Raw genomic sequence first — 15,869 nt, forward strand, 5'->3', positions numbered from 1 at the left:
ATCCTGAAACAGCTTGCTGTGAGACATAGCCACATGCAGAGGCTCATGCTGGTTTTAGAGAATAAATCATCTTCAAGAGAGACATGCTATCACATCAGCAAAACCTCAGTTTTTGTTGAACTACTATTCTCATTAAAAAATAATTTTCCTTATTATCCTTACATGTTTCATCCTAGATTCACTGTTCCCCTATTAAAACATACTATATTTTTTTCAGTAAACAAAATTTCTAGATAAATGTAAATCACTGCCTAGCTATTTTTATAGGGATAGTAATACTCAGAACACATGCAGCCAGTAACAGACAAATGGAGGTATTTAGTTGTGACACTCATGCATTTTACCAATGCTCTAAAATTTTTTCCTCTTCAAAGGTCTAATCTATTGATCTAATTTGGTTGCATTATTGACATATTAAGCAACACAATTAAGGGACTGCTTAAGTCAGTTTACTAGGGATGGAATAGCGTGGTGTATGACGGGTTTGTGCATGTGTTGCTCTTTTATGTTTAAAAAAAAAAGTGAAAATAAGTTCTGTAGATATCTCAATATTCCATCTTTTTCTTCCTGCTATTCACAAGGCCCATGTTCCAAGTTCAACAGTCTTTCCATTAAGTATTCAGTTGTAATAATTACTCATACTTTAGAGCTGTCAAACAGAATTCCTACCAAATGGCAAGCATAAGACAGTTGTGGTGTAATTTATCATGGTAAACGCATCCAACTAATTTTCAAATTGTCTATTAAGTACCCATAACTGACATACATTTAGCTGGTCTTGACATTAAGAAAAGTTCCAGCATACTCACCTATACACACAGTGTCGACCTACTAAGTCAAAATCTAAAGATTTGTCTAAACCAGAATGGTTGATTTCAGAAGTTGTTTCAAGATAATAATAAAGAGAATGACAAAATGAATCCATTTTTCCCTCTCGCTTAATATAAAATGTTAGTTTCAACACAAGAAAAATTGTTATAACTTCCACTGATTAAACTAGTTTCTTGTTTAATAGACTCACAATAACTCATTCTATCCTTTGTTGAGAAATCAAATAAAAATCAAAAATGTCTGGTTGCCCACACTTATTTTTGCACTTAAAGATTTAGCAGCTCTCTTGGAAGCTGGGAAAAGAGACATCTTTAGAACACAGTGTTAAAAATACATCTCTGTTTTCCTACCTGTTTCTCACTGAGAGCTGTGATTTTGGCTTGAAGTTCATGAAGTTGTTTCTTCAAATCAGCGTTCTGATTAGAAAGAAAAAATATCTGTGAGAAAGATATTCCATTTGTTAACAAAGAGTAGTACCAGGGACGTGGGTTTTTTTGTTTGTTTGTTTTGTTCTTGCATAGTACACTACAAATACAGCACCTCTGGATGTACAGCCAATAAAATTCAAATGGCTCAACAAAGCCTTATTAAAGTCACTGAGTGCAACAATAATCAGAGGACCTTGCTAGCACTCAAAGAGATAACCCAGTTTGGAAAGAAGATTTCATTAAAACATCCATTAGTGCTTATCACATTATAAAGCACATTTGTACATTTCATCAAGTTTACAAATTAAACAATAAAAGTTTGTTAATATGTAATACAACAATATCATACTGTATACAACAGTACACTATGGTATATTATCTAAAACATTCTCACCTATGCTACTTATGCATAGACATTTACACTTAACTATGCAGAGTATCAAGCACACCTACTAAATCTTAATTGACACATATATCAATTGAAGGCAAACATACTTAAGTCCTTATTTCCATGTATGCTTATGCCTTAGACTGTGCTAAAGAGAATTACATTTGCCTTGACACATCATTCATATTAGCACTTTGCTCAGAGTAGCACTTTTCAAAGTTTGAGATTCTAAAGCCATAAGCAACACTAGAAAGATGCAGACAGAAAACAATTTTTACCAGGACTTTTTCTTTTCTACAGAAATAAAAAAAAATTAAAGAAACGTCTGTCCTTAGTTTAAAACCTGTGAAGCTCTGCAGAAATGTGACAGGAATTCAAGTTCTCCTTAATTTTTGTCCTTTCTTGCTTTTTTGGTCTCAATTATGTTGCAAAGTTTTCATACTATATTATGCAGGTTTAGTCTGCTAAGCCGAAATATTAAAACACATGACTAACATCATCACAGGAAGTTCATGCATGTTCCCTATTTTTACATTCCTCTAATTTTGAAATGCACTTTGATCTTAGCTTGCAAATAGTCTCTGATTCCAACAAAACCAGATATTGACCAGTCATCCTCCCTACTTCTAGATTCTACTTAATAACCTGGGATAAAAATGCATTAAGAGCATTTGAAACAGGGACCAGCTATATTTTCCTGATTTTAGGAACTTTGCACGGCTGCTTGCAGCATGACCTCAGTTTCAGCAAGTATGAACTGAAAGCGAACTGCTCTGCAGACTAATTGTTAGCAGACTGGACCAGCAAATACGAGCAGCAGCTCTTATCCAATCCCATCAGAATAACATTCAAAAAACCAGATTTTCCAATACACCCTGCTTAACCCTCCCTGTCAGAGGTTTAACTGCTTGAGTGTTATTAAAAGGTGTCTTCTCACTTCAATGGGCTCAGGAAAAAAAGTACATTCAGAAAATCACAGGACATTTACTATTGTATGGGGATGGGAGCTCTTAACAGCAAGCCTCGAGTGAGCAGCCTTTATCCCTCTACTTAACATTTCAGACTGGTTTGAGAGCTCCAGAGCACTCCCCATCCAGCACCCAGGAGTGTTTAACTGCTGTACAAGAAAACCCAGGGACCTTACGCAGTCTTTGAGAAAGGGATGACTTCTGCTGTCTATACAGGGAGTCCAGTTATCCAGCTTCAGAAGCTCTGAAACTTCCCAAGGCCAAGTGTCCATTCTATGGACACTACAGGGCTGGTAGGACACCCAAGACAGGCAATCTCAACACAACCTTAAGCTATATTGTTTGGACAAAATTTTTTGGACAGAATATCCTCTCTCTTCTTGTACTGTAAACCTTCTGATACTCCAAAAATGAAAAAAAGTTATTGCGAATAATGGCAGCTTTTCTAGAGAGCAGCTTCCAATAGAATCAGAAACTTACTGCTCATCTGAACTGCACCACAGCCCAGAAAAGTCACTTGATTTAAACTACTAAGAATATGCATGAGGCAAAAAGCCCCATAATAGCAAGAATTTTGGTTTTGTTTTAAACAATCCAACAGCCATTGTTCAAAAACTTATGAACAACTTTTCATCTAAACACTGTGTTAGCAAGGAAAAGGTGATCTAGAAATAACTAAAATAATTTACTTCATGCACTGTTATTTCCTGCATTTTAAGGGAAATTATTCAATATAAAAATAAATAGTTACCTGTGGATCTTGCTTCATTTGGGCAACCAATTTCTAGAAAGAAAAGAAAAGCGACAATACAATGAAAACTTTCATTACAAATATCTTGAACAATTTAAAATTCAGTATTTTTTAAGAATCTTTGTAAAAGCAAAATATTTTGTTTACAGCATTTCAATAGCAAAGCCTGGAGTTCAGTATTATAACATTTCCAAACCCATTCTTATTAATACAGTAAAAGTACTGTATTAAGCCATCACTTTTGCTCCTCCTAAACAGCTCTTGAACAAGTGATGCTTTTGAAAGACAATTTAAGCCAGCTGGGTAAGATAATCTAATAGCTGTGCCTCCTCTAGAATTGCTGGCCTCTTTGCTTGCAGTCACAAGAAGCACAAACCACAGATATCTGCTGCAGGCACAAAAGCTGTTTGTATATTCAAGGGCAGAATGTTTCAAGTACTAAAGCCCTGCTTGTGTGTTGACTTGGCTGGTACCAGATGGAAGACCCATGTTCAGAAGTATCTTTGCCACTTTTCTCCCTCAGAGAGAGATTGAGATCATTGTAGAAGAGATGCCCTCTACACCCAAAGGAAAACAGACAGATTGTTAGCATTCACTATTCTTCCTCTCTCACTTCCTTCAGGCAGCTGCAGGAGAATGCTGTCTATTGCTAAGCAAGGAAAAAGTTACCAAAGAAAACCAGAGCCCAGAATGAAGACACAATGTAAACCAAAAACTCCTAAGATCTTTTTTTATAAATTTGTAGAAATTTATTTCTCTAATGTTTTCAAAGATTGTGTCTTAGGTTTAGTAGCTACTAACACACATTTCTTTCACTGATCTGCTTTAATTACTTTTTGAACCAGGAAACCATTCTAGATTCTGTGAACGTAAGTTCCCAAGTTAAATTACAGGACTCTTATGTAAAAGGATGACCTCCTTTTTCTTTTGAATCTGTTTCCTTTCAATGCAAGCATAAAGGACTAATACGATTACAGAAAACCAGAGCTGACTTGAGTCAAGAGGAGTTGGAACCTGGACTTGATGATCCTTACAGATCCCTTCCAACTTAAGACACTGTAGGATTCTATGGCTGCTTCTCTATGCAGCTCCTTCTTACGTTTTTTCCATGCCACATATTCCCCCACCAGTCTTCACCTCTTCAGACTGAATGACTCCTCACGCACAAATCATTCCTTTGCTTTGTTCACTCTTGGCACTCTTCCATAATTCCCTAGTTTTTCTCTCTCATCTGGAGACAAAGTTTAAAACTACGTGCAACACTCAAGTACTCCATACTGCAAAAACCATTCCATGATGCCAACAGCCAGTTCACAGCCTGCTATTGCAGATGCAAAACGGGGCCTGTTCTTCCAAAGTGCATCACTTGGCATTTATCTACTCTGAATATTATTGTTTCGTCATGCTGCCATTCGGCATCACAGGAACAGACTTAGCTTATTTTTCCTCAGTGCTTCCTGCCACATCGGAGCTTGACAAGCAACAAATCTGTTAGTTTTTATATAAAGTGCTCCTGCAGATGCAGTCATAAGACAATACAGTCAGTACTGTAAACTCCTCATAAAATATTGCTAAATTTTTGGATCACACATTACTACGTCATGCAATCCTAAGGAAAAAAAAATATTCCTCTCAAACATAAGCTAAATTTAAGGTGTTTTAAAAGCTACTAATCTTTCTGCCATGAAATAAGAAAAGGATGCTTAAGGTTCCTTCCACACATCAGCTTGAGGAATCATCCGTGAAACTCTACCCTTCTGTAAGAATAGCTAAATACAAGTCCTTTAACACCTCTTGTGATCAAAATTATGAAGAGTAGACTGCTTCAAATTTATCTTAATTAAGTCAAAACAGCAGCAGAATAAACTACTTAGACTTAGATGCATCTCTTCTCAGGACAAGCAATATAGCTTTGACATGGAAGACATTTGAATATTGCAGTTGTGCACTCATATAGAAGTGATCTGGTCAGGTGTCATTCATGCTGGATTCCCTGATCATAGAAAGCAGACAAAAAAAGTAGCTTTTTCTGAACAATTAAACACCTTTTTGGGGTTCTTACTGGTAGTTTTAGATACACTTTGCCAAAGCAGCATTATGAAAGCTTCAGACAGAGTTCTGGAAGTGAAACAGAAGAGGCAAAACCCAAGGAGCTATTCTACAAACAAAACCACATCATACTGAGCATCACTTGTACAGCCATGTAAGTGGTCACAGGCAACACGCTGCATCAGGAAGCTGGGAGGGTTTGGCTACAGAGCTGAGCTGAATTCCTTATGCTCATCACAGACACCTGTCCACCACTTCCAACAGGACAACAAACCACAACTGTGTGAGTGTCAGCAAGCTTTGTTAGAGAGTCCTCAGAAAAAGAAATATTAAAGACGTAAAAGATGACAAGAGACATTTCTTCATAAATCCCGAGTGAAAAGTAGGAGCATATTATATCTCTTTAGGTTGCAAAATTCAGAGCTATATGAGAAAGTTCAAGCATTTCATTTGAAGACTTTTTTTTAAGTGTCAAAATCAGTTTAATGTTTATCAGCGTGCATGCTGACAAGCAATAACCATGCAAGCATAGTTCACAAAACCTTTACTGAAGCACCCAACATTTCATTGCAAGTGTTATTTTCCACTGTAAAGATATAGATTTTTTCTTAGCTTTAATTATAGAAATACACAGCATCTTGAATTAAAAAAGACAACCTTCTGATATAATGGTTTTTCTAGTTTCACAAACTAAAACCAAATCTAATTATAGCTGATTTTTGTGCAAAGCTCACTTTTAATGGCAACTGGGAAAAGTTAAAGCAAAGAAAGTCAAAAACCCCACCAACTTTAAGCTGTTTAAAAACGGTCTTTTTAGACATTTCTCAGTCTTCATCCCTGTTCATCAGTTTCATTGTGAACAGATACTAAAAGTTATTCAAAATTCACAGTCTTAAAATTTTTGGGTCACTTGGGCATAAAGGGAAATGAAGATGCACACAAGGGGTAAACACTGTCATACTAAAATGAGAATGATTAACATTTTGATTGCTTTACAGTAGCTAATACTTGAAAAAAGTACTTACTGGCCTTAAACATTTCTATGTCTGCAGCAAAATGCCATGGTAATTTCTGAACTTCCTTACCTCCACAAAAAAAGTCATTGAAGTTTTGACTACAAAGACCTTGGAGTTACTGAGGAGAGCAAAATACTCATCCATAGTTCTGGAAATCCATCCTTAGCTTTTTCAGGTTTTGCTCCTGGGCTGTAAGTTATATTTTGTTAAAGCAGACATAGCCTGATTTTACCAATTCACCTATTCAAGTTCTTGCAATATGCACACCATTGCCACAAGTACTGAACAAGCCATCCAGATCACATTTGAAACAACTCACCAAGTAATTTTGAAACATTTTCCAAATTTCATATGATGGACTAAATTGATCAATGTTAATTATCATGTATTTCTTTTATCCACTGTGTAACAGTTGTGAGTTTCAGATATCTGAAGAGCATCAGAAATACTTTGAGAACTATGTTTAGAAAAGGTCTCATTGTTAAATTCAACATTTCAAGTTTGCAGCTAGTCTGTGTCTATGGCTGTAATAATTTTCTTCCAAGAATTAATATGCATATGTCTTCCTATATTTACTACATCAGGTTTTAGTATCATTACTTGTAATAGTTTCTCATTGACAATGTAAATCAATGGCAAACTGCACCTTGCTGCCATATAGTATTGAACAGGTTACTAGTAAAAAGACCCAACATGTAAAAATTTACAAAGCCCAAGCACTACAACATTCTGGTTATCAAAAATATAGTTTAGAAGCTACTGAAGTAGAAGACATTCCAGATGAGAAGCACCAGATTAAACTATGCAGCACTATATACCTTTCACTTCAAAGTTCCTCCACCATATTCCTCCACTGCCAACTGAATACTGAAGTTGGCTTCAGAACATCAGAAAAACCTTCCAGACAGAAGCAGCTGAACACTGTTTTCAGAATGTTTTTATTACTGCTACAAAATACAAAGCAAAAAAATCCCCACCCACAGTTTGATATGTAGATTTTTCACATTTGCTAAAAAACAACAGGTGGTCAGGTCAAAATGCAGAGTATAATATTCTGAAGTAGTTTCAAGCTTATAAAACAATTATTATTATAGTTGTAGTGCTACTACTTAATGCTCCCATTAGTAGTAATACTAATTAGCAGTACTAATGCTGCTATTGCTTTAAAGTAAGAAAGTACATAAATTACCTGGTGAACCTGAATTTCCACTTTCAGAGCCTCCTGTAGAGTCTGCAGCTCCATTCTCTACCTTCTCCACTTTCTCTAGAAGTGTCTTTGCTGATTCCAGTGCCTTTAGTTTCTGGTTTCCTCTTTAACACCAGTCCTATAGAAAAATAAAGGTTTTGTTTTGGTTAGTGAAGGAGAAGAGACCGTTTGAAAAAAGGAGATTATAACACACCAGGAATTCAATAGAGAACTATATTCAAATGCAGCTTTCTAGCCTAAATACAGTCAGTCTTTTGAACACAAGAAATCTGCAGGCTCTACAAAATGCCTGCCTTGGAGTCATTTTGCCAAATTTGTTACTTCCCACATATCCCAAAGTTGACATACTTATCCCTTATCTTAGTTTGCAGGCAGCTATTTCCTACCAATATCCTATTGCAGTTGCATATTAAGTTAGCAAATTTAACTACTGAGAATGTTATAAAAATCTGTGTAGATGAAAACTTACTCTGGAGAATAAAATTCTACAACCACAATAAATAGTTAAATTGAATGTATTGCATGCATTAACCCTCTTTTGTGACACTATAGAGCTGTTCTTAGATGGGACAGTGCATGTTATTTAACAGAACAACATTAATATATTAATAACTCATCGTCTAAAGTTTGTGCCAAGGTAGTAATTTCAGTTGAAATCTGTTCTGAAGGAACAGAAGAGTGATATTAAGCAGCACAAGACATTTCAAAAAGATTATTTTTATAATCTTTTTAATCTTGGAAAACTACTTGTAGATAATAAGTATAAAGTTTAGCATCTTCACTTGTACTACAAACAAATTAATCCCTCCAATCTCTGACACAGAAAAGCATTATCAAAAATACTTCAAAAAGCCCTGAATGCTGGACAAGAGATTTTTTTTTCAGAAGTATGTTAAAAGTATCAGCTTCTGAAACAGGATTAAGATTCCCCTAGGCTCAAATCATAGAGGAACCTATGTAAAAACATCTATAAATGCAAATACATGAAAGTCACTGGAAAATATTATATAGCAATTTTTCCAGTCACTTTTCCATCCAGACACCACAATTAAGGAATTGCTGCAGTGTTAAAATAGTTCCTATATTTTTTTTTATTCTTTGAAAATTGCTCACATTCATTGCACAGGTGTTGTTGCCAATTCAGAGGCCCTCCTAATGAGACTACAATGTTTTCAAAAGGATCCTGACAGCTTTGATTAGACATGCAGGCTGTAAAAAGAGAGTAATTCCCGTAAGTTAAGGAATTTTATTTTAATGCTGTCTCACTACAGTAAACTGAAGTAGTGGACAAATTTGTGAAGTCCTGAAAAAAAAAGGTTGAAGGCAAGTGTTTTGTTTATTTATCATTTATCTTTTCAAACAGAAATATGTTACAAAAAGAGTAGACTATAAAGGGGAGTTAAAAAGCATTACATTTTAACTCTTTGTCAGTGTTGTCTGCTGTTAGCCTAAAGTTACCTATTTAAATAACAAAGGCCTGATCAAACTTCCCAGCCAACACAAGAAATGACCTTCTGCAAGGGCCTCTCCCACATGTGACACAGATGAGTGAAAACAGCTGCCTTTGCAGCACTAGTCCCTATAAAATTGTAATCTGTATCAAGGGATACATGGAAATTACATAGAGTTCCCTGTCCTATTACCACAAACAGTAATGAGAAAACAGAATCACGGATTATTACTTCACTCACTGACAAGAACAATTACAGCATGCTTTGAGTCCCCACTACTGCAGTTTCAAAAGAAGCCATGCTTCAGAAAACCACGTGGGAGACTGGTTAATGAAAACTGGAACCCACTGCAGAGGGTAGAAGACTTTTTGACCCTTGGAAATTCAGTTTCAGGGTAAAGACAGGCAGATATGGTCAGTTTCTCTCTCAGTGTGTCTTCAAAAAATCAGAAGGCACCCATGATGAATAGTTTGCACTGCTCTGCAGCTACATGCTAACTTCAAACTGAAGTGCAGAACAGCAAACCAGTTATCTCAACTGAAGGTAAAAGAGATCCAAAAGAATGTAAAAAATATCCATCACTTAAATATATGTAACTGTAAGGTCCAAAACATGTTCATGGCAAATATGACACAGTGTTTCTATAAAAGAACATATGAAGATTGAGCAACTTCTTTTAGTGCACGACTTAATTTGACAGATAGAAATTGCAGTATTGATGGTTCATAAAAACTAATCCAAGCTAATTGCATCTATGCCTTGAACAGCTAGCAAGATTTTTCAAAATTAATTTTTAAGAGGTTCAAGGAAAAAGTGACACTGCCTTGCAGAAAAAAAGTAGTTGCTCAGCCTAGCTATGTTTTTAGGGGTATAAACATGAAAAATATATTTCATTTAGGTTTGGTCAAGTTACCAAATTCTGAATATAAAATAGATACAATTGTTTATTTCTAGAACACACACTTGTAGCTTCCCTTCCCAAGCAGGAATAGCTATTCTGTTATCCCTGTCTAGAATTCCTCTGAAGTACCTTTTACACAACCAATACAGTTAAAAAACCAAAACCCCCCCCCCCCCCAAAAAAAAATATTCTTTACATCCACCAAAACCTAAACTGCTTTTTTCCAGTTTACATAGAATAATGTCTATAAATATCTATCAGGGCACCTGGTTAAATACTGCTCATACTTCCTTTGAGAGGAGGTAAAGAATTACATAAGTGGCTATACATTTTGCTAGTGCAAAAACTTTCAGTATTTTTGAACTTTTCTTTTAGACTGAGCTTAAAGGGAAGATTAAAAAACTTAAGTTCAGTAGCATTACAAACGATCTATAATACCATATTCAAAGAGGTGTAAAACCATCTCTGAATTAATCATTGTGCATTTTCCACTTTACACTTATGGCAGTGGAATTATTTAAAATAAAAATCTTGTAGATGACTGAAACTGCATGAATGGCTTGGCCTGAAAAAATTTTTAATCTCTTTATGTTTAAAGGAAAACAAGCAAATGCCTTGCTCAATACCAGAATTGGTGATTTCCAAAAGGAAGGCACAGGATTCAGGAGTACATGCATCTCCTGTACATCCAGACATACTTCCAAGTCTCAGCCAGGAAGAACACTGAGCAAAAGGTAAATGAGGCATTTTTGGATGGATTTCAACTATTGGAGGCAGCAGTCCTCCATTCAATTTCTTGCTTGCATCCATTTATTACCAATAATCACTTATTTCTTAAGTGGTTGCTTCAAGACTTATAATTTCATACTCAGATAAGTGCCCCAATGTACTCCATATAGACTATTTAAATATTCAAAGACTGAATGAAAAATCACCTAAGTGATTCACACTTCTGTTATCTCAATTAAATACAATCTACATGGCAATCTTTAAAATATTACAATACTATTTCAACTCTGACTATTTTGGAAGCTACACTAGAAACACAGCTGACAAGGCAGATATATTTATATAAACAAAGGTAGGACACACACAAAGCCATGAATGCCTTCTGTGTGTATGGAAGGATTCTAAATAACTCAGAATTTTAGAGAAAAGTCTTCCTGAGCCAAAAAATCCTTCAAATAAATTTGGTTTTCACATTACATGGAAAAAAAATATTTTTGAGTAGATGAATTTAAATGTCCATTATGCTTGCAGACCCTTGGGCCCAAATCTCAGCCTTAGAGAGATTTTATTTATAAGATTGGGGCTTTCATCAGCAACATTTACTTTTTAAGACTTAATTCCTGAATATAAGAATAGATAGAATTTCAGTTTCAGTAACCATCAAACTCTTCCAGTAATGGATGCCAGCTCTTCATATCACCTATTCTTAGGTAAGCCATTTTAGCCTTGGGAAGAAGTACTTACCAGTTTTGAGTAAGTTATTCCTTTCAGCTCTCTACCCCCTCCTACAAAAGAAAAACAACAACAACAACAAAAAAGATAATTATAAATATTTGTAACTAGAGTTTGAAACAAAAAAACCCCCAAAAACTAATATTTGAAAAGTTAGAGAGGGAAGGGTTGGGACTTTAGAAAGGGGTTTTTAGCTGGTTTTTCTTCAGGAGAGTTGTAATTTTTTTTTTAAATGCTGAAGCTAACTATAAAACACCATTTTGAAAGAAAAATCTGTTCGAAATAGCAGGGAAAACTAAGGAGACGTACAATTTTAATCTGGATTAAAATAAAAACTATTACTTTAGTTTTTATTACTATTATTTAAGGGGAGAAACAATTAGAGGTCCAAATTTTTCTAGTTCTGTGCCAGGTCACTGTTCCTCCCATGGGGAAAGACCTGCTGTCCATTATAGATCTATTAAGATCTATATCATAAGCCTTGTCACTTGCCAGCTTGTCAGCTAAATATGACGGGGTTACCCACCCTAGGTATTTGCCCACCATCTCTGCTAGAGGTTACACCAACCCCCAAAGATGAATGGCAGGTGGTAGGTCAGCTCAGTCACCAGAGCTCAAATCCCAGAGCACTGCTGGGGACTGACACAAACAGCAGCATAAGCCAGTATGGTGGCACACAAAGGTGGAGGCCAAGAAGAGGCACTGCCTGTTACACTGCCTGGGTCATGGGTAGAACACTGCAGCACAGAAAGGTAATACCTCTGAAATCACCACATGAATCATAAAAAAAATTCATGAGTCAGAGTTCTAACAAGATAGTTACAATATAAATGATAACTCATTTGCTCAATTACTTTGCCTGATGCTAAAAAAACGCTCCAAAATACTCCCAATTTTCGAGTAAAATACTATAATATTAGTGTATTTGAAGCTTTAACTTCACAGCTAACAAGACCTTTACAGATGTTTCTATCCACACATAAGTCATCACAGAGCTGAAGTTTAAGCCCCAGCCTTACAAAAAGATACAGCAGTAGAAAGTCACGATCATGTCTCGCTTGTTGGAGTCCAGCACAAGTGGAGGCTTCCAGTTACCAAACAGAACTGGGTGCTGATGACCACTGAGAACACAAAAGAGAACAGGAAGCCTACCGCTGGCAGTGACAGTATTGTCAGTCTCCTAGTCTCAAATTTTATTGTGCATTTCGAAGCACAGAACATTACAGATGATGATTAATTTTAGAGCAATTTCAGGTAAGTTTCCATAACACCCAGCTGGCACCATGACAGGTTATGAGCTGGGAAGTATGGAAGCATGAGTAAACCTCAACTGCTTTGAGGTTGTACTCAAAGTAAGTACGTTCACTCTGGATGCTACAGAATTTTAAATACTGCCATTTTTGAGGTGCTGAAGAGACAGTTATTAGTTTCAAACTCTAGTTGTTTCTTCTTGGTATTAAAATCCTACTTTCCACCTCTACCTCCCACTATCAATCAGTCACTTAATTGGTCCAGAGACCTACAGAAGAAGCCCTTTCATCACACAACTACTAAGTGCCCTCTTCAACAAGCAACTACAACTATCTGTCCATGGTTATTAATAAAAAATAAAAATAATAAAAAATCTCACTGCTCTAGATTACTGCCTTTGGAAAGCTAAACAAAACAGTCAGTACTACACATCTGCAAATGCAGTCTTAGAATAAATAAGCATGATTTTTATTTTAAAAAAGAAAAATATCAATTTACTTGTAACACAAGTACACACAACCTGACAAGAAAGCTGTCACTTAAAAATAACAGCAACTGTTCCTTCCTTCCTATTTTCCCCCTACGTAGAGACTCGCCTCCATAGCAGGACCCTGGCTCCATCAAGATGGAACTGTGCAGAAAAAAGCTGCACAGTTACAAACCTTCAGATTGCATTTAATCTTGCTGCACCCCACCTCCATAGCAAGACCCTGGCTCCACCAAGATGGAACTGTGCAGAAAAAAAGCTGCACAGTTACAAACCTTCAGATTGCATTTAATCTTGCTGCACCCCAGACTCAGATGCCAGGAGCTCCCAAGGACAAAGTTTAGAACACAAGGAGTTTAATCGTGACTATCCAAGTGAACCACTGTGTTGCCTTGGAGAAGTCACTTAGAAAGGACCTATACAGGGAATGGAAATACATTTGCATCCTCTTCTGTAGATAATTTACTGCAGGCTTTTTTCTTTAGTGTTTAGAACAGGTTAACCTTTGAATGTCAAACCTCTGGCAACACAAAATTCTGCCCTCACACAGGTATGCTATTTTTACTAACACCCCTACCTCATTTAGTAGAGAGAACAAGCACAAAGAATGAAGTATCAATTGAATTTCTTGTAATTCTGAACTTTTGATTTGCATGACTTTTTAAGGCTCAGCATCTAAGCCCTATGGCAAATAAAAAATTGGTTTCTTTATATGCAGCGCACTAATGAGAGACACAGAAAAACTTGTGCCTGACACAGGCAAGTTTTCTTAAATAGAGAATTGAGACAGAGGAATGAAGAACAAATACCCAAGATTGATAATCCCAAGCATCTTAAACATATATAAGTTTTCAACTGCTCTTAGCATTTTTCTGGTAGAAAACAGCGTATGACCAACAATATCTGTAACTTTGGTTCTTGACAACTCCTTGTATTTGTGCATGGGAACTAACACAGAATAGTATTAATGAAAAAGGGATAAAGTCTGCTCTGTAGATGAAATTAGATTATTTCTTCTTCACAGCAAAAGTACATCTAGAAACTCACACTGCCTCTCTCATGCTCACTACAAAACACATTAGAAAGTTAACATTAGACAGCTCACAATCACGCATATCAATAGAGAAGTCTGAAGAGTTTAGCATTATACAGGGATTTGTAACAAAAACTTCTGCAAAAATTTATCATAAAATCTCAGCAATCCAATTTACTGAGGTAGCCTTTTGAAGGCTCTAGAAACATGCTGTAAACTGTCCAAGGTAGGAGCCTGCAAGGTCAACTCTCAGATTATTACAATATATTCCGTAATATTTTGGGGGTTTTTAAACCCCAGGTCCGGGAGAAATTAAGAGCACTGCCTTCTTCCCAAAATATAGACATGATTTATGATTAGAAAAGTTATACATTTCATGGGACCGTTTTGAAAACTAAGATCTCAAAACTCCCATGTTTAAGGCTTGGTAGCACCTGAGGACATTAGAAAAACACTTGGTGGTGAAAATATATTAGCATACTGCACCCATAGGCTTAGGACTGTTTAAATGCTAATTATCTGTATATTAAGATGTCTGGTTATAACAATTATATACTTATTACTACCTTCAAGTTAGACAATCAAATTTATGATAGTGTAACCAGAGACTCACTTGGAAAAACTGGAAAGAATTAAATGTCATGTTCAGCAATTTTTTCTTTACATTTTTCCTAACTCTAGAAACCAGCAACTGTTTACTGTCAGACCATGGAACTCTATCCATTCGTATCATGTTACAATATTTAATTATGTATCTTTTACTTTTTGCCAAAAGGATCTTGGTCTTGTTCAGTGCACAGAAAAAAAATAAAAAAGGACTAAATGCTGTGCACAGGCAATTGTGAACCTGATATTTTTTCACATTTCAGAGAACTGCTCTACAATATAAGGGTAAGGCATTATTGATTTTGTATATGTGTGCACAAAACACACACCACACAGGAGGGATTCAGAGTTTTTTCTCTGGATTTTTGTTTTTAGATGTGAACTCCTCAAAGCAACAGCTGTCCCTCCCATATTTGAAAGACATTCTGTATCTAGAGAGCACTCTATCACTATCTTCTAAGAAAACAAGTCATAGCAGATATATGATTTTCAAGTCAGGAACTCATATTCCTTCACAGGGCAAGATTTCTGCCTTCTTAAGAAGACCAAACACAGGCCAGACTGAGTACATAACCAATTTCATATTACATTATTATAAGGCTTATGTTTCAATGACCATCACTAGCAGTGCTGGTGCTGTTGCTCCAGTGACAAAAGCAAGCCTCCTTTGTGCCAGTGCACACAATCTGATCTTCCTGTTGTGCTGCAGCTGGGAGAATTCCCAGTCAGCCCCAGTAACACATTCCAGGCAGGTGGTAAAGGGACCAACAGGATCGCTCAAGACAACTGAGACTGCACTGAAGTGTACAAGTCATGCCTTCCAGTTTGTCCATCTGTACAACTGCTTTCTCCTCCTCCTTCCTTATCCCCACACAATACTGATAGATTAACTCCACCTAAACTGGTCAAGGAGCATGGATTTTCTGCTTATGCATGCAGACAACTTAGAGGATTCAAACTACAATAAAAGTTCTTCTGCTGCTATGATTTGTCATGAAGCAAATGCGGTTTGGAGTTTAAGACACCTGAAGTTGACTTCAC

General features: G+C 36.2%; 1 protein-coding gene across 10 annotated transcripts in view; it reads right to left on the minus strand.

Annotated features, from left to right (window-relative positions):
• Window positions 1-15,869, minus strand: part of PHF21A (PHD finger protein 21A) — a 132,211-nt gene that overhangs the window by 89,659 nt on the left and 26,683 nt on the right. For 5 of the 10 annotated variants that reach the window (XM_039705233.1, XM_039705227.1, XM_039705225.1 and 2 more), the window contains 4 exons: window positions 11,464-11,504; window positions 7,621-7,756; window positions 3,367-3,399; window positions 1,182-1,268 (listed from right to left, as the gene is read on the minus strand). In XM_039705233.1, coding sequence (XP_039561167.1) covers window positions 1,182-1,268; window positions 3,367-3,399; window positions 7,621-7,674 — 174 coding nt within the window. In that variant the 5' untranslated portion in view covers window positions 7,675-7,756; window positions 11,464-11,504. The remainder of the gene's footprint in view (window positions 1-1,181; window positions 1,269-3,366; window positions 3,400-7,620; window positions 7,757-11,463; window positions 11,505-15,869) is intronic. The other 5 variants (XM_039705234.1, XM_039705229.1, XM_039705232.1 and 2 more) reach the window with 1 other exon arrangement.

This window comes from Passer montanus, unplaced genomic scaffold, assembly GCF_014805655.1.
Source record: "Passer montanus isolate IOZ18808 unplaced genomic scaffold, ASM1480565v1 scaffold18, whole genome shotgun sequence".
NCBI classification, from domain to species: domain Eukaryota; kingdom Metazoa; phylum Chordata; class Aves; order Passeriformes; family Passeridae; genus Passer; species Passer montanus.